Raw genomic sequence first — 19,725 nt, 5'->3', positions numbered from 1 at the left:
GTGTATCCTTTTAGACCTATTCAAATTTTCCATTCTGACTCCCCCCCCACCTTAACGCTTGCCCTGTTTACCCTTTTCCACAGTATTTCTTCTTTCAATAAAAAGGTTCCAGGAAATGCCTCTTTTACTAGCCACCTGCATGGGAAAGGAAGGGGGAGGGGACTCAGTTGCGGTCTTTTGAAAACAAATCTCCCTCTTTTTCCTACATTCCAAGGGAGGAACCTCACTAACTGTCACTCAATGGTCTTGATAGATCTTTACTTCCCCTTTCTGGTGATTTATGGGTTCGATGCATAAATCAGAGGTTCAGTGCAAGCTAGAAAAAGAGAAAAATTGTCAAAAGATCTTTTTATTTTTTTTTTAGGAAAGGGGAAGATGGAGAGATGCTTGTTTATTTTGATTGTTAAAAAGTGTCCGGGAAATCGACCCTTCCGGGAAAGGGACGTCCGGATATGGGACGTTACACTGTACTTGCAGTTTTGATTCAAATGGGAACTGCTCATTAGTCTTAAAAAATTACTAGATAAATAATACTATAAATAATGATATCAACCAATAAAATATACATCTTCAATTCATAGAGTAGATTACACATCCTAGCTTCAAATATCCTAGGTTAAATTTATAAAATTTATCTAATACTCCAAAATAAATATCTAATACATAGACTAAGTAAAAATGCAAAGTTCTGATATCAGAGGTTATGAAATCAGATCATGATCTAAAGCAAATTATTATTTGAAATAATTTATAAAGATAAAAAGCAATATAAAGAAGTTTTAATTTAATTAAATTAAATAAGAAATTACAATACTTGGAAACTGAAAACAATCAACTCACCTAAAGTAGGACTGTTAAAAATAGCTAAAGCATGACAGTCATCAACCCATTTAATTGAATATGCATTTTGTCTGAAAGATAAACAATTTACATATTGTCTCAATGTTAATGTCTTTTTTTTATACTAAGGTCAACATTCATAATATGATAGCTAAATGTAATTAGTTTTGGAATAATGTGACTGTTACTTTCTCATATAAAATTGTAGAAATTGATACAAAAAATCTACTCACTGAAATATGGATAGAGATGAAACTAAATCTTGTGTCTTAAACTCAACAGGAAATGCATACAGCTCTACAACGCAATCATATTCTAAAAACAATCAAAATATTACTTAATAATAAAGATTTTTCCCATAACTTAAAACACTTTTTACTTTTTGAGACTATTTAATATAAATTTACCACTGGAATTAAATGTTAATGAGTTTCGCAAATGAACTCCTTAAAAATGCTAAATGAAAACATTATTTATAAAGTACACCCTTGATAACAATCTTTCAGAAAATATTCATTATCAGAGGAGGATTTTATTTTGTCACTATTATCTTCAGGTTATTTTCTTACATTTATTTATTTAGCACTATTTAACTTCTTAAGTCACAACAACTATAATTAAGTCACACAACAACTTAATAAATTTTTTTATAGCTAACATTAAGAAGGGTTTAAAAGGTCTATCTTATTTCTGCTAAATCAGTAAAAAAAAAAATTTTTTTTTAATGTGAAATAAAAATATATAAATTTTTCTGTAACTCCAGCAATTTAAACCTAAAGACATTAATTCTAATTTAGAAAACAAGTAAAGATGTATAGTTTTTGAAAAGTGAACAAAGTATTAAAAAAATGAAAACAAATAAGGAATGAATATTAAAATTAAACTAATACCAATTGAATTTTAGAAAATGATAAATTTTTTTTTTAAAAACAACCAATGCGTCAAACACAGGGGAGGGGGAATCTTAAAATTCACAGCTTTATACTACAATCTATTCTACCTTGAGTATTTGAACCATGTTTAAAAAATTAAAAAGTGATTGTAAAATTAGAAAGCATTTAACTATTTTAGCTTGTTTATAGATACCACATTAATTTAATAATTCCTAGAGCAGAAACAAAGATGCAAAAACTTTTTTTTCCTCTTTTTTACTTGAAAATGCATAACAGTACAATTGCTAAAGTTCACAAGCATATATATAAGACATTTACCAAGTTTTGCAACAGAACAAATAATATCATCAAAGTCAAGAAAAAAATTTGCATTAAAATTTTTATAATTTTAAAAGAGCTTACCATTTGAACTTGTGTCAGAGATTGGGGTGTAATCACTGTAGTTATTTTTTGCCACATGAATTTGCATACGACCAGTAACTTTGCACAACTGAAAAATACAAATAGGTTTGTCAAGAGAAATGAATAAATTATATAAAATTTCCTGATAATTGATACTTTAAATAATGAAGAATTATATTAACAGTTGTATTAGTGACACAAAATTATCACAGAGCTCAGAGCAGGTCATTGAAGAAAACGCAACAAAAAAGTGACTAAAATTTTTTAAAAATTGATTAATAATGACTTAATTAAAACAGTGTTAATATTCAGGCAACATCTTAATAACCTTAAAAATATACAACTTAAAGGAAAAAAATTGGTTTAGAAACATTTATTGTTGTAGCTGTTTATTGTTTTAATTTACTGCTATTGAATTTTATTTTAAAATTACATAATAAGTATTTTCTAATTTTTCAATAAGTATTTTCTAATAAAAAGTTGCATGCTTAACTTTACCTACTATGGCTTAAAGTATTATATTAAAGAAACAGTGAAAGTATACAAAAAAAAATATTGTTGCTATCATGTAAAGTCACACATTTATTGACTTTACAATTTGTGACAGTCAATACAATTTTACATAGCATTTTTTTTTTTAATTAAAGATTTAAAAAACTTTAATCTTTCTTAATCTAACCTTTCCTTTTTTAATCTAACTGCACATGGTTCTCATAAGCAAGCTAATATTTATCACTAAACACTGCATAAAAGATAATGATAATTGCTGAATTAGAAAGAATATCTGATTTCACTGATCTAAATCAAAGCTAAGTAGATAATAATGAAGAATTTACATAAAGATAAACACAACAGAAACACAAAAAATAAACTCTTAAAAAAGGAAGAGAAAAAAAAATAGCAATTTGATTCTCATAATTTTATTATTTAAGATTAAAATTTTGAAATAAATAGATTGTTAATTTCAGTGAACTACCAAAGTATTGGCTGTTGAAAATCCATATTTACTTTTAAAATGTAGATATTTAAAAACAATGATGAGAAATTGATGAAGAAACTAATACCTATTTGTTTGATCAAAATGTACAAGTTTTGAAAAGAATGAATAGTGATTTTTGTATATGTAAAAGAGTGAATAGTGATTTTTTTAAACACATGAGTGCCCGATTGCTGTTACTGGACAATGGCCCCATGGACAATGGAGGATATTTTTTATTACAATGGTCTTAGTTAAAATTAAAAAAAGGAAATAAAAATTTAACTTTAGATATCTAAATTAATAATAAGTAGGAAAATGAAATATACATTTTATTTGTTTTTAGCAGATAAATAGTCACTTAAATTCAAATTAATCATTTTATGAAAAATATAGCAGCAAATATCTATAATTTTTAAATTTTACGACATGGATGGATACTGAAAAAAAAACAGAAACAAATATACTTAATGAACGAGATTTAATCCAGAAATTTGAAGATAATGGCTGCAGTCAAAAAGATCATTTCGTGTCCCAATCAGAATTTGACAATAAAGTACATAATATAACTAAATATGTTCAAAATAAATTATACAAGTGATAAAATCAGCTTTGTTCATTTAGCACAAAAAAGCTAGTAAATCAAAAGATTTTAGAAGAAAATTGTTAAAAACACACATACATCTTATATTAAAAATGATTGAAAAAAACTTTCTTTTGGACATTACAATATTAAACATTTTAAAGTTTCTTAAACTGCAAAATTGTTGAACTGCATCATCTAAAAAAGTTTCCTTCATGGTCAGTTAAGAGCGCTTTTCTAGAATTTTGTGCGTGTCAGCACATGCAGGCAAAACAATTTTCACAATAAAACTTACCTCTTTTGCAAATTCTGGATCTAAACATTCTCCATCATCATTAAACATTGTTTCCCAAGAATCTTCATCCGGTGTAGGTTTATCACAATTTTTTTTAGCATTATCAAAGCTTTCACCATCACAAAACTGATTATTATCAGAAATATTAACGGTATTAGAAATATATGAGTTAAGATTAATATCACCATTCTCTTGACTCATTTCTTCATTTACTAGCAATATATCAGGAGAAATATCATGAAGAACTTGTTTTACGGTTAATTCTTTTGGCTCAGATTCATAGATTTTATTTTTACATTCAGATAATATTTTGCTATCCTCATCTCTCTCTTTGAGTGGTTGATAACATGAAATAAAATTTTCTTTACTGTAATTTGCAGCATTATTCTGATCTTTAAAAGAGTGGATACCATCTTCTTTTTCAATAATGTTTGCATTCTCAGAATTTATTTTAAAATCAGGCACAAATATGGAAGAGTTGAAAGTTTCACTAGGCATTTTGGAAGAGCATATATCTTCTTCTACGGCATTAATATGCTCAGGAACCAAATTCTTGTCGTTTGGCGGGTAACAAGTTGATTCGAAGCTATTTACAGTATCGCTAGAGGAAACATTGGAAATGTTTACTGAGTCATTAACTTCATCTTGAACAAAAACTGAACCATCTTTTTTGGTTGCGAGTGTTGAGCTACAATTTTCATTAGATGCGCTTTGACTTTCAGCATCCTGAAATGGTACATCTTGAAAAATACTTTCTGAAGCACAAGGTTCCAAACTCAATTCATTTTTTTTAGAGACTAAATTTTTTCTTTCAGTTCTTACAAGTGAGTGCTGATTTTTTTTGGTACTTTTAGTTTTAACACCTTTAAAAAGTACATCATGAAAATTAATCTCTACATCACAAAGTTCTTCTTTTATACATCCTGAACTATTTCTTTTAGTTCTTAGGGATTGGCAGCGATTTATATCAGACACACTTTCAGTTTTAGTACCTTCACAAGGTACATCATTAAAACTACTTTCTAATGAAACACCACTTCCATCTTTTATATTTTCAGAAACTGAACAGTCTTTTTTAGTCCTGAGAGCTCTAGGTACATAAAGTTGTTTATCTGGCCTCTTCCGACGATCTCTATAGAGAGGGAAAAAATGTTAAACATGTTCTAACTAATCTAGACAAGGATACATAATTTCCATAAGAAAACAAAATATACATTCAGATATAATAATAGAGAAAGCATTGAGAACAACATTTCTAGGGGAGTATTTTTTTAAAACATTACACACATGTTTATACTTAATTAAGCTACATAGAAATTATTAAGAAAGCCAGATCAATAATATTTTTCCTCATTACAGACATGTGATTACTGAAAGAAGAAATTATTCAAAATATTTTTTCTCAATTTTTTTTAGTGCTTAATTTTTTTGTTTTTTGACATAGAAAATTAACAAATAAAAGGCTTATTTTTATGCAAAAAAGAACATCTATAAAATTTAAAGAGAGAGAAATTTTTTTTGTCTAATAAATTTTTTCTCATCAATACATGAAATATATACATCGAAAAGATTTCATAGTCCACCTTTTTCACACTTTACAAGTCATTACCATATAAAAAAATTAATTAAAATGGAGAAATTCATGGCAATAATTAAAAAAAGATTGGTGATAATACGTGTATGTACAATGAAATCATACAAATCAGATGCGTTAAAAAATGGCTATTTAAATGTAAGTATCTAGATTTACGTGTTCTAATATATATTATTCTACTAAAAACATCAAAATTTAAAATTAAACTCAAATTTTTTTATTTGTGTAGATAACAAAAAATAAAAAAACATTTGATGTAAATTAATCAAAACAAAAAAATTCGAAAATAAAAAAATCCATTAACCTTAAAATATAACTATTACTCAGATAAAACATTTGTTAACAAAATTGCAATTGCAGCATCAGTTTAATGAGTTTGTTACCATTAACTTTTATTACTTTGAATTTTAGAAATTTTCTCATTTTTCTTTTCATTAGTACAAACTAGTAAGATATTATGTAAAAACTTCACACAGAACCCATTGCCATGACCAAAACTGTCAAAGACGATCATTACATTTCAATAGAGATTTATTAAAATTATTTACTGGAGTGCTATCAAAACTGTCCTAATTGATAATTTTATTTCCTTACGTTATTGTAAGAAAACTATTTCTAATTATTGATGAACAAATTAAACCAGAAATATATATTTCATATAGTTCATATTTCTAATTCAACTTAGTTGTTAATTTCACATAATTTTTAATAGGAGCCAATAATATGGACATTTAATAGTAGTTTTTGAGAAAAAGTTGAAATTAATGCAGTAACATAAAACTTCAAGAACAAGTTTTCAAAATTACAAATTAAACCATAAAATAAAACTACAGTAAGAAGGATTCATTATATTAATGAATATAAAAATGTTTTATATAGACTCTGAACACATATATTTTATAAAGATACATATTTAGTATATTTTGACTTTAAGTTGCAATTTAATTAATTATTTCAAAAGCACATAATTTTTTTCGAGAAAATTAACTTGTGAATTGACCCTTAATTTAACATTTTAAAACTTAATCACCATTCATCTTTTGTTTCACAAAAAATTATTTATGCATCTTATTGCGTATGAATAAAAAAATTTTTTTTAAGACATAAGATAGTTTGTTTCGTATTTCAAAATGCAGTTACAAAAGAAAAGGAAAAAAAAAATAAATAAAGAAAGAATGATACAGAGAAATACTTTTATTTCTGTTTGTCACGGGAAAAAAGACCCAAAATTTGTGGAAAATTACGCAGATTATAAATACAGAAATTGTGCAAATAATAAAACAAAAGCTTAAAAAATACCTAACCCTAACAAAAGTATTTCTTTTAATTTCAGGCAATATTAATATCTTTAGTTAAATGAACAGAATTTTGGTATAAATTATTGAACATTGTCGGATTATTCTAATTTATGTTACGTCGTTCATCACTTAATACATTTATATACTTTGAAAAAGATCTTTCTGCTTCCACGCTGCTTGTAGGCACCGACAAACATCGAATTGCCACTTTGGCCAATTTTTGGATAGCGTTATGATTTGAAAAAGCTTGAGGCCCCTCTAAAAGAAATCACAAGAAGAAGCCCAGGAAAATTTGTCTAGATACGTACAAAGGCAGCAGAAATTTCATTGCCCTGTGCAATACCCTGTATAACAATTTCTCACTCAAAGATTTGATTTATAATTTTTTTTTTTTTGTGATTCCCATTTCTTTGTATTCTTACTGACTTTAGGAAGGTAATCCTAATCATTCACTACTTAACAAGATTGGGATTTCTTATCTCTGAACTATTTTCTGGTCATTTTTCTATTCATTCTCACTCTTTAGTTATTGATTTACTCCCCTAAATGTCTAATTAATTTTACACCTTTAAATTAAAAAATGAAAACAAAAATTCTAATTTTAAGCAAGCATTTTTTTAAAAATCGAAACATATTGAGAAATTCAAGGATTTTAGAAAAAAAAAGGACAATTTAGCGGAAATCATCCCGGAAATTCACGTTGCGGCAGGTCTGCAGCCTTAACTATGATGAATAAACGGCGTCCTCTATTGTTGACACATTGACGAAGCCTTTCCCAGAAGTTGTGCATAGTTTGTTGTGTCATTTCCAGAGGGATGGCAACCACTGCCTCGATGATACTTGTCTAAGTACTTGTAGGATTGCGGGGCAATGTTTGTATAGTTTGAATCTTTAAGTATCAAGTAAAGAAATCACAAGGTCATAAATTGAGTGACATTGGGGGTCAAGTCATGTCGGCTTGGAAAGAGACAAGATGCCCAAAAAACAAGTGCCCCAAAATTGCTAGCGAAGCAAATTTTGAGCTGTGGTTCCCTCTTGCTGGAACAACACTTTTTCCGGTCTATGACAGCCAAACAAACTGGTTTAACTGAGGTCGGAGAAAGCTCTAGATTATGTCACAGTAGAGATTCAAATTTACTGTTATCCCATCTTCTTCAAAAACACGGACCACACAATCCCTCTATGGTTGTGAAATGGTTGCTTGTAAAGTTTCTCAGGTTTTTGTGCTATCCAGTAATGGAAATTTTTTTATTTTTTTTTTAATAGTATCTGACAAGTGGAAGTGTGCCTAAACAGGCAAAAGCAAAACTGCTAGGAGGGATGCTCTGAAGAATATTTGCAAACACAGTTCTGAGAGTTTCAAAATCTGTATACATCATCAATCTGCATACATCGTACAATCTCTATTTCATACAAAATGCTTGGGTAACCAATATTTTGCATGGGTGCATGTAAAAATTTTTGTGCAGGATTTTTTGCAGACTCTTATCAGATTATCCCAGAGCAAATGCATGTTAAACTGTTGAATACTTTGGAAACTGTTGAAAGCATTGTTACGATTCTCCAGGCAATTTTCTTTCTAGTGTAGACCCTGTTGCTCTAAAGTTTGATATCAAAACTTATATAGTATTACTATCGAGAGCAAAACTATGACAACCAAGCCCTAACCAAATGAGTAATGCTCATCGTAGTAATTGCAGAACCACGGAGGATGCCATTACCATGAGAGAAATTTTACGTCACAAATTGTTTTTCACCTCCATAACTAACTTAAAATATAGAAAAAATGAGTTCAGGCAAATTTAGAGTAAGCCATTAAGTTTCAATTGCAGAAAGAAAAAAATTGAGAAATCAAAATCCAAACAAATTATTGAAAGAGAACTCCTTCAATGTTTAATCCTAAGTTGTCATCTCATAATTTAATTTTATTTGGATAGTTTAAGAATTTAATTTCAGTACTTGACACATGGCTTACTCTAGGTTTGGAGTTGTGGAGGTGAAAGAGAAATTTGCACGAAAAGTTTCACCCGCGGTATGGCGTCCTTGCAATGAATACACTCCTTTGCAACCAGCGCATGATGCAAACTGAGCTAAAACATTGGGATGAATAAAAATGGTGTGTCTGCCACCATAAATTGATGCCTCCTCTATCATCGTATTATAACTCACATTGTGCCTTCTACGAATACCGGAGGTCTTTTTGCCAGATCCTGCATGTATTGAGAAAAAAAAAATAGTTTTAACAAAATAAAAGAACTTTCCAAAATTTTGAAACCTATAAAGAGACAAAAAGTACATTCTTCTGATGGCTGTCCTAATTTATAGAAGTAAAAACCACCCGTTATTCTTTTTCTATCATACTTAATTTTTATCATTTTATGAAGTTTTTTTTTTTTTTTTTTTTTTTTTTTTTTTNACATGCCTGGTGTTTTTTTTTTTGTTTTTTTTTTTTTTTTTTGAAAAATTGAGGGGCAAAGACCCTTGCTTGCCAACTTATCAAACTATATACACCCTAGCTTTCATACTTTAATTTAAATATATTGAAAGCTCAAACAGCATATCTTATTTTACCTGTTGAAAATTAGCTTATAAAGCTTAAATCTCTTATCTCCACATAAATTTAATTAAAACAATAATCCTTCTAGACATATTTCATAACTTTTTTAATCTGCGAGTCAAATTTTTTCTGAGACATCATAGATAGATAACATTGATGTACAGTGCGAAAAAAAGAAAAAACGATTCATCCAGAATAACTTTAGATCTAATGATCGGACCTTCACATTCTAGAACTCAATATCTGAATAAACATAAAATTTTTCATGGATTTGGATTTCTGACTCCCAAATTATAGAGTGTAGCCGAAATCTAGAAAAAATATGGTCCACAGTGTTTGGTCAGTAGAGAGCTCCAAAGTTTGGAAACACTAATGTTAATATTTACTAGAATTTATTTTTTGCTTAGATTTATCTTTGGATAAACAAATTTTATAATTGTGTACAAGATTTTCCCATTCGTATTATAAGCTCTTAAGCATGGCAAAATACGCAGAATAAAATTAACATTAAGGTGCCCAAACTATGGAGACCATATTTCTCGGACTGAGGCTACCCCCTAAATATATTGGGGGTTAGAAATGAAAAGGATGGAAAAAAAAAGGAATGTTTATTCTGAGAAAGTAAGTTTTTGTGTCTGATTTCGTATCGTGACTTAAAATATCGTTTGCACACACTAATTAGCATCTTTGAGGTCACCCCCTTGAGCACTACAAACACTACAAATATAATATTAGGTGGCATGGATTTTCAAGCTAACACGTAAAAATAAATCACAAGCAGTTACTTGGAAGTCTTACAACAAATTTTAATCCCTAACATCACTTGAGCTTATCTTTATATGGTAATCTTGCAGAAAATTTTACTTGCCTATAACAGGATGAAATCCAATCTACACATTGGTTAGAAATCTACAAATTACAGTTTTTACAACAGCCGTATGCAGGGATGAGAGTAGTCAGAAAGTAAAAAAGAGGATATATATATATGTAAATATATATATATATATAAATGTTTGGATACAAATACATATATCCAAACATTTGACAAAAAAAGTGTGATTTTTAAACTTATAAACCATGTGATTATAAACCCCGATATGAGGCTTTTAAATCACATGAATATGAAACTTTACATCGAATTTAAAAAATGCAAAAATACAAACCATGATGCGCAATTTTTAAATCCCGTGATATTACAACTGAAAAAAGGAATCACAACATTGGATTTTAAGCTCGCATGAATACGAATTGCTATATAGGGTTTTAAAAGCGCGTAAATACAAATTGCGATTTTGGATTTTTAAATCTCTTAAATAAGAATCACAATGTACGATATTTAAATCGCTTGAATAAGAATGGCAATGTTAAATTTTTAAACCAGGTAAATACGAGAATCATTGTTTGATAATAAAATAGCGATTTTAAAAATGCATAAATACAAAACAGGATATTGGATTTTTAAAACTCGTGAATACGAATCATAATGTACGATATTTAATTAGCGTAAATAAGAATCGCAATGCGTAGCTTTTAAATCAGGTAAATACGAAAATCTATGATTGATATTAAAATTGCGTGAATAGGAATCGAGATATTCGCAGAGTCTGAACTTGGGATTTCTAAAAGGCTTGTTTGTATTGTTTTTNTTATAATACAATAAACAGTAACGAAAGAAAGATATATATATGCTTTTTTAAATCTAAAATCATACGTAGCACGCGAGATTTGGTTTTAATGAGCTAATTAGCTATGATCCAAGCTGGAGAAGAACTAAATTAAGAAGACATGCGGAAGAGAATTTGATTTCGATTTCTATTCGAAAAGTTGCTTAATTAAGATGGAATATTTCTTTCTAAAGTACTAATAAAGGAAATTCACTTTCATTTTTTTTAATTTGCTGACAAAAATGAAGCTAGGATTTAAAAAAAAAAAAAAAAAGAAACTCTTAGAGAATCAGAGTTTTTTATAAAAAGAAACAAAAGTGAAAAAATTTCATCCCTGTATAAAGATCAACCAGTTAAATGATTCTTAGAGAAACTTCAGGGGGAGAGACTTTAATAATCTCGCTCCGAGGAAAATTAGATTCCTCATAAAATATTTTAACTTGTCAAAAAAAAAAAAAAAAAAAACAAATTTTTTCGCGGCAATTTGAGGGGAAAACGGAAAAATCTGAAGAAAAAAAAAGAAAGAAAGCGGAAATCCGCGGAATAATCATATCCCTGCGTATAGTATGGTGTTAACAAAGTAAATTCATATGCTATAAATTCAGATAATATAACACAAAATAAATTTTCTATTAATGCATTTTTACACAACGAAAGCATTTTTAAGAAAGCTCATTTTCTGTCAAAAATGTGTCTATTTTTTTGGATGGCTGTGTTAGAGAACAAAAAAATTTGGTTTTGTTTCTAACAAAAGTACAATTTTGCCAACTTATCCACTAAAAATTGAAATATATTTTTGGACATTTTTTCAAAGTGTCGTAAAAAAGGAGCTGTGGATGAAATTTGTGCAGTGGTGAAACGATTTGTTTAGAACGAGGCACGTGCCAAAGAAATTTATTGTTATAAATGCTTCGGAATTTGTAAATCATACGTACGGAGAAATGTAAGTAGACATTATTTATGTGACAGGAGAAGAAATTAAAAGCAGCATAAGAAACTAACATGTAACATTACTAAGGGAGAAAACAGAAAGTGTAAAAGCAGAAAAAAAAAGTCACTTTATGGAAGCCATAAATTATTCGATCATTAAATACAAGTCATATCCACAACATTAATCCTGCAATGAGCATAATTTTTAAATAGAAAATGGCACTAAAACAACTGAGGTTAATGATGATGGTAATAAGCTTTAATTTGCTTAGAAGCAAAGAATGAAAATCTATACTGTGGCCAATGGGTCATTGCAACGTATAATGGCAAAAAAAATTCCTGGCATTATAACAAACACATTAAATGAATATTGAACAAGATGCTTGGTACCAAACAAAGATTAAAGGCATTTACAAATTTGAGCCTGGTTAGTACCTAGCTTGGTACAAAAGATATTAAATTTGTTAACAGAAATGCTAACACAAAGATAAATTTTCAATGATTTTATAGACTCTTACAAGTGTTTTTATAAAATTTACATGTAATCTTACACTTAATATAAAAAATTTTCTGCAAAAAAAATTTATTAAAACACATTTTATTAGTTTTCTAATTCATTTTGGGCAAATTCTCACAAGAGTAACACTTAAGTGCTTTACAAAATAAATAGTAATTCATTAATTTATATTCAAATAACTTTATTAATTCTTCTTTTTTAATATTAATCAAAATTTTTTTATTCCAATGCAATTAATAGGATTTATACTCCAAATTTTTCTTTTTTTAAGCTATCTTTCTCAGTGGTCACAAGAGTAGCAAAAAAGTGATTAAGTAAAAGTTATTGCCATGAAAAACAAAAGATCTTTTGTTGAAAGTTAGATGTGTTTTATTATGTAAAACATAAGAATTTTTCATTAATAATTATCAACTTGCTTCAAAATATATTTTGATATAAATCAGAAGACATATTTATAAAAACTTTCTCTTGTGGTCACAAGCAGGGTTTGTTGATTTAAATCAAATGATTTCTTAAAAAAAATCATTAATTTAAATCAACTGATTTTTTTATATATATATTGATTTGAAAAGTTAAAAAAACAGTGTTTTAAATTATTGATACATTTCTTTTCTTTTCTTAGTTATAAAATTTATTTTAAATGAAGTGCTGCATTAATTAATTTCAGTTGACAAAATTATTTTCTTTCTTGATGTGTGATAAATTCCAACACATTTGAAATTACAGTTTTAAAAATCTTTTGATACTTGAAATTGAAAATACAGATTAAAGTAAACATTCCATGATGTCTTAATATAGACTTGCATAGCTGTAGAAAGTAATTAATAAACATGATTTTTTTCTACATTATATTTTATTGGTGGAAAATGAATATTTCTAAAGCTTGAGGTTATATTAAAAAGAAATTACCCTAATATGTCAAAAATAGAAGAAGAAAAAATGCTGATAAATTCAGATATTTTTTTCCTGATATAGTGTCATTCTTCATCATCAAATTCTTTCAAAGTCTATTTAAAGCAGTAGGGATATTAACTGGTAACAGGGTGCATGTTTACAGTATCTTTGTCAGACTTTCTATTTCATTACAGATTTTTTATAAAGAAATTTCGTGAAAAAAAATTCCAATGAGTACATAGATTTTTAAAAATTTTTTTCAGCTTAACTTAGCTATTTTGATATGGGACTAAAAATGAATGTTTTACTATAAAAATATATAGTTAAAAAATTTATTTATTTTTTGATGAATGACTGCATTTATAAACACAATCTGTTATATTTATTTTGTCTTTTTAAAAATCAAGAGAAAGAAATCACAATTTCAAATTAAAATTATGGTTTGCTAATTGAAACTTTGTTTGAATAGTTAAAGTATTCATTAAATTCTCTATTTCATCTAGTCTTTAAATTTCAATCATGCATTTATTTCAAAATGGTTACTAAGCATTCAAAGCTATGTATTATGATGAAAAATTGCTTTAGGTAGTTAGATCTTCTAAAATATTGTTATAATATTGTTCTAATTTGATTTAATTTTTATTAAACATTTAAAAAGTTTTTTTTTAATTATAAAAGTATTATAATTAAAAAAGTAATTAGTAATAAAAATAATTAAGTATAATAAAGTAAGTAAAAATAATTAATTTATCAGTGTATTTGAATAAAAATAAAAAAAAATCTGATTTAAATCAAAAAAATCTGACTTTTTTGATTTTTTTTAAAAAATCACAAACTTTGGTCACAAGAGTAAGTCACTGGACATACTTATATTTTAAAAATTTACCTTAATGTAGCTTGAAATTCTTTAGAGGATTCAGACTCAAAAGAAGTATCTTTAAAACTATTTTTTACATTTTCCATGATTCCATAATGATTTTTAGCTGATAAAGATAAATTTTTCTCTTCAGAAACTGTCGAACAAAATCTCTTGCGAGCAGAACAAACACAATCTATCTCTTTCCCTTCATTTTCTGACACATAGATTAACTTTTCATGTATGCATTTAAATGGCAAAGAGCACCTAAAAATAAAATGAAAATATAACAAGGAATAAGATTTATAATTAAATTTCAGTTTTCACTTAAAACAAGCATATAAAGCACGGTTAGCCTATTGTGGGTTTCCTATCATGAAAAATATCAAATTTTGCCAAGGGTTAAGTAGGTTTTTTTAAAAAATATATTCTACATACATGTATACTTATTTACAATAAGATATACTGAAAAAATTTTGCTTGATTATTACCAAAAAAAGAATTAATAAAAGAGATGGTTATGAGAACAACAAATTTAGTCATTTCACGGCTTTCTAAATGTATAATGGATCGCATGATGGTAGATACTGAAATGATTCTATGTAAAATTTAAAGCATATTATGTTATGCAATTAGTTTTAAATTATAAATATACATTCATGAAATTAACATCTTTTTGTAACGCATGAGTGTTCATTTTTATTTTTCAACATTTGAATTCATTATATCTAATAATGTACAAAATGTTATCAACTTTTATCATTATAACTTTTTATTTTTGAAATGAATGAAAAGATGTAATAAATTTTAAACATTTATATAAATAATCATTCCAAGCATACAACTGAATTTTTTACTGAACATGTAAAAATGCTCATTAAATTTAAATAATAATTATGAACGAATAATCATATCATGAATAACCAATATTGACAATATGCATTCACATTCCATTAATACATAGTTTCATTATATGTTCACTACATAATTTAACCTTTCTTTCATAATGAAATTTTTTTTTTACCAATTAAATACTAGCAAACAAAAGTGATTCAAAAACATGAAATAAAAAAAAATTAGTACTAGTTAAAAGTTAAAATGCAAAATATATAATTAAACTCAAGGGTCATGAAAATTTCAATAAACTAAAATTTTAAAATATCTTTATTTTTTATTGAAATATATAAATATAAAAGTTTCTTTTTTTGCTTTTCAGCCCCAAAGCGATTCCATTGTTGGAACTGAATAAATCAAAAATATGAAAATATTCTTTCTCATCCAGCTGTCATATGAAAAACAGTGAAAAAAGATATATTTTACTTTCAAGTCAGATTTTAAATCATGGTGTTCTTCCAAATTATGAGTTCAAAATTCCAACTTTATCTTTAAACATAGGTTTTTTTTTTAAAAAAAAAAAAATGCAAATTTTCCAGTAGAAAGAAACTGGTAAAGTCTATAATAGAAATCTAAAAATGAAATAGGGATAATTTGGTCTTATCTTTTAAAATACTTATTACTATAAAGTTTTTTAACTGAAAATTGTATTTAAACATTATTTGTCTAAAAGTACAATCAAAATCATTTTGAAATATTGCATACATATCTTTTGATTTATTTAAATAAAATCTGAAGGGTCTACAATTTAAATAAATTATATAATAATTTATTTGGATTAGTGTAATGTGTATGCATACTACACATAATTTGTTTTACAGATAAGTAATGTATTATAATTTACAAATATATAATTTTTTAATTATTGAGACTTTATTTTTACCACATATTTAATTCATTTAAATTTCCTTTGGAAAAAACATCAGATTTTGAAATTTTTTTAGTTCATACAATTTTGTAAAGAAAGTTAACCAGTTAAATTTATCAACCAATAAGTTGATATCTTCCAAGAACAATTTTGTTTGATAATTGCAAAGAAAACTGATTGGAAATGATAAAATGTGAAAAAACCTACTCTATGGGTATAAAGATGATTTCTTTCAAGTGGGCACAATATGAAAAAAAACCTGCTGAGCTTTTTTGGATTGGGTCTATTTTGGCGAATCCTGATATGAAGTTTTAAATCATCTAAAACTGGTAGTTAAAACTTTTTTTATCGCATTCTATCCTTGATAACATAGCTAACACTTTTAAGATTTATTATTGTTTCTCTAAATCAGAAACTGTTCCCATGAAATTTTTTTAATTTGTACTATACCTTTTTCCTGCCATTTTAAAATAAAATTCAACTTTAATAAAAATTATAAAAAAACCTTTTATTACTAACAAAAAGCTGGTGAAACATTCTATGTAATAAATGCTAACATACACATTTCAATGCCTGACCTCTAACAAGCTTCAATCATTATTAATTGTAAGCTTATGCAATCCATTGTCACTTAGGATGGATTTTTCTCACCTCTACAATTCTGTTGTTTGACTATATTTATAGAACACCAAAGTAAATTTGAACTATAAATTGGGCACAGGAAAATACACAGGCATTTTCTGAGGATATTTATATGATTTCAGCCAGGGACAAAACTGGCTCCCAAAGTGTATTATCAGTTTTAAATAAAAGTAAAAAATACATAAAATATTTTTAATAAAGTTATAAAAAATAATAAAAATTATATTTTTGAATCATGGAAAAAACACCATTGTAATAGAAAATTAATTAATTTTATTACAAATAACACATCAAACAAAATAGGGAAATGACCAAATGGTCGACTGCTATCAAACAGATCCCATACACCTCTGATGAACATACATCATATCATTTCCAAGGTAATTAAACATCACTGACTGCCATCTCTCAGCATAAAACGATAGTACTTACTATTAATCATACACTACAAATACTTTTAATCACTTTGCTGTAAATGATTATAATTTTTTGGTGTAAAATTACATGCTCTAGCACCAACAATGTTAGTAAGTCAAGATAGTTAAGAAATATAAAACTTTGAAAAAATTAAGAGCCAAGATAAGAAATTTAAAGAATGAAACATATAAATGAAAGGTAATCAAAAACATACTTTAAAATATAGTCAGTTGATCCTACCAAAGTACGTCTAGAATCCTCAACACCTATTGAAAAACTGCAGAGTTCAGGGAAAAAAAAATCATCTACAGTTTTGTGAGCAAGATATCTGTATCTGCTTAGAAAAGGGGGGAAAACTAACACAGATCTGAAAGAAAAAAAAGCATTATTAATTGCTATAAGTTAATACTAAATAATCTAACAATTAAAAAAACTCTAATGTACCCTTTAGAGAAGTGGTTATATTTGGTGTGTCTTTTACTTATTTAATCATAAAAAGTGGGACAAAATTTCGCTTTCTTCTACGTTTAATTCAGATTTTTAGTATTTTTTTTATCTTTCTAAAAATTTGACTTTCCTGTTTCAGTTTAGATTTAGAATTCTAAATATTTTTTAGATACTCAAAAAAAATATTCAACTTGGGAATTGGGAAATTATCCAGCTGAAAAACAGTGATATAAATTTATTTTAATTTTATGTTTAAGCTGTAAAAAAATATATTGAATAGTAACTAAATGCTGAATATTTAATCAACAAATTATTCAATTAATCAAATACTAACTACTTGGTACTCCTCTAGAGAATAATCTAGCTTTAATAGTATTAAATTTCAATAAAAAAAAAAATTAATAATAAGCTACCTAAATTTAAAGTAATCTTTTGCTCTGTGATAAAATATTTTGTCATGAACAGCCCGGCATAAATGATGCATCTTCACAATAAAAACATGTAAAAAAGAAACATCTTTTATCTGTCTTTGAATCTGTGTGTCTTCTGTTTTGCAATTTAAAATTTGAACTTCCCAATTGAAGTGATCTATTTCATGCTTAAATTTTTGTGTAGTTTAAAATGGATGATTTGTATAAATATACAAATTTTTATATTCTTAGTAATTTATATGTGTGTCAAAAAAAAAAAAAGTGGAGCTGTTTTAATCCTCAGTCCCTGAATGTAGGTCTTCTCTTGTTGTAATAAATGTTTTTTTCCGAATGTGATAAATGCTTCTGACTAATATTTAAAAATATTAATAGCACAAAGATGTGATTTCAAGTTACAAACTTGGAAGAATAAAAAAGTTTGGTAAAATTATAAAAACTCTGGACTCGTTCAGCATATTCTTTAAGGAAACAAAAAATAAGCATGAGAAATGTTAATTAGGCCAAGTAATAATATTTTATTTCAGTTCACATCTGATTCACTAAAAATTACAATAAGGCAAGAATAGATCATGTGATAACTATGAGAACACCATGCCCTAAAAATTTGTTAAGATCTTGAACTAATTAAAAATAAATATTTATAACAAAATATTAGAAAATTAACGCTACGATTTTCAAAAAATAATGATAATTTACTTATTATTCAGCAACTTTTCATAAAAGCGTTCGATGTCTTCCTTTAGACAATCAACAAAATCTACGTCCCTTTTGCCTAAATAACGTCCATCCACGTATATCGCCAGGTTTATTTCGGTTCTAAATATATGCCAAATATAGAGGTTTTAACAAACTTAAAAATATGTTTACGATTGACAAAAAGCAAACATATATATTAAAAAAAATAATCGAAGAAGAATGGTGTAGGAAATATATCTACTTTATATATCCACGAGAAGTCCAAATCGAAATGAGCTAGGAACACTGTTTTTGTTTACCTTCAATATCGTTGCCACTATGCTTTAACAAACGTTTGCAAGTAGAAAATATAATACATCGTGTTTGACAGCTGACGTCATTAAATATTGTCTTTTGGTGTTTTATGGATGGTTGTGACTGAATGTAAATAATAAAAAGCTTCCTAAAACTGGAAGAAATTTATACGTATCTCTCCGCTTATGTTATGCTTACGAGGTGATATGTGAACAGGCTTAATATTCTAGGAAGTTTTATTATTGTGATTTGTGTTTGAATTTACGTGTAATTTTACCATTCTTAAGAGTTTTCTGTAATTTATAAATTCTAATAAGGTCGTGAGCCTAAAACAATTTTAACAAAATTATTATCACAGCATAAATAAAGTGTATGGTTAGCCATGTTTTGAGTGTAATTCCTTATTTGGCTATATTTGTGTAAAATAGCACCATTTGCTATTTTTTGGGTAGCATCATAGAGAGCTTGTAGAGTCCTCCGAATTAATTTGTTGTTTGTTTCGTTGAAAGTTAGATTGAAAGAACGTGTTTTATTGTAAACACTACAAGTATAGTAATATTGGATGGTGCGTCTTTTCAAGCTTAGGCTTAAAAATCAGTTGGAAGAAGTAACACCGGAGTCTTACGATGAATTTTAACCCCCTAGCACAGTCTGCGCTTAGCTTTACACTGTCAACCATCCATTTGATAGCTTTATTCTAATAATAAATTTAAATCAAAAATTAGTCAAAAATCACA

General features: G+C 27.1%; 1 protein-coding gene across 3 annotated transcripts in view; it reads right to left on the bottom strand.

Annotated features, from left to right (window-relative positions):
- LOC107455316 (uncharacterized) overlaps positions 1–19,036 on the bottom strand; it is a 27,506-nt gene extending 8,470 nt beyond the window's left edge. Inside the window, exons 1-8 of one of the 3 annotated variants that reach the window (XM_016072830.3) lie at positions 18,936–19,009; positions 18,695–18,814; positions 17,335–17,487; positions 14,330–14,566; positions 3,990–5,121; positions 2,136–2,223; positions 1,074–1,155; positions 841–911 (exon numbers count right to left, since the gene is read on the bottom strand). In XM_016072830.3, coding sequence (XP_015928316.2) covers positions 841–911; positions 1,074–1,155; positions 2,136–2,223; positions 3,990–5,121; positions 14,330–14,406 — 1,450 coding nt within the window. In that variant the 5' untranslated portion in view covers positions 14,407–14,566; positions 17,335–17,487; positions 18,695–18,814; positions 18,936–19,009. The other 2 variants (XM_043040094.2, XM_071187965.1) reach the window with 2 other exon arrangements.
- Positions 19,037–19,725: the final 689 nt, after the last annotated feature.

Source organism: Parasteatoda tepidariorum, chromosome X1, assembly GCF_043381705.1.
Source record: "Parasteatoda tepidariorum isolate YZ-2023 chromosome X1, CAS_Ptep_4.0, whole genome shotgun sequence".
NCBI classification, from domain to species: Eukaryota; Metazoa; Arthropoda; class Arachnida; order Araneae; family Theridiidae; genus Parasteatoda; species Parasteatoda tepidariorum.
The sequence above is the reverse complement of the archived record's forward strand: the minus strand, read 5'-3'. Positions and strand labels throughout refer to the sequence as shown.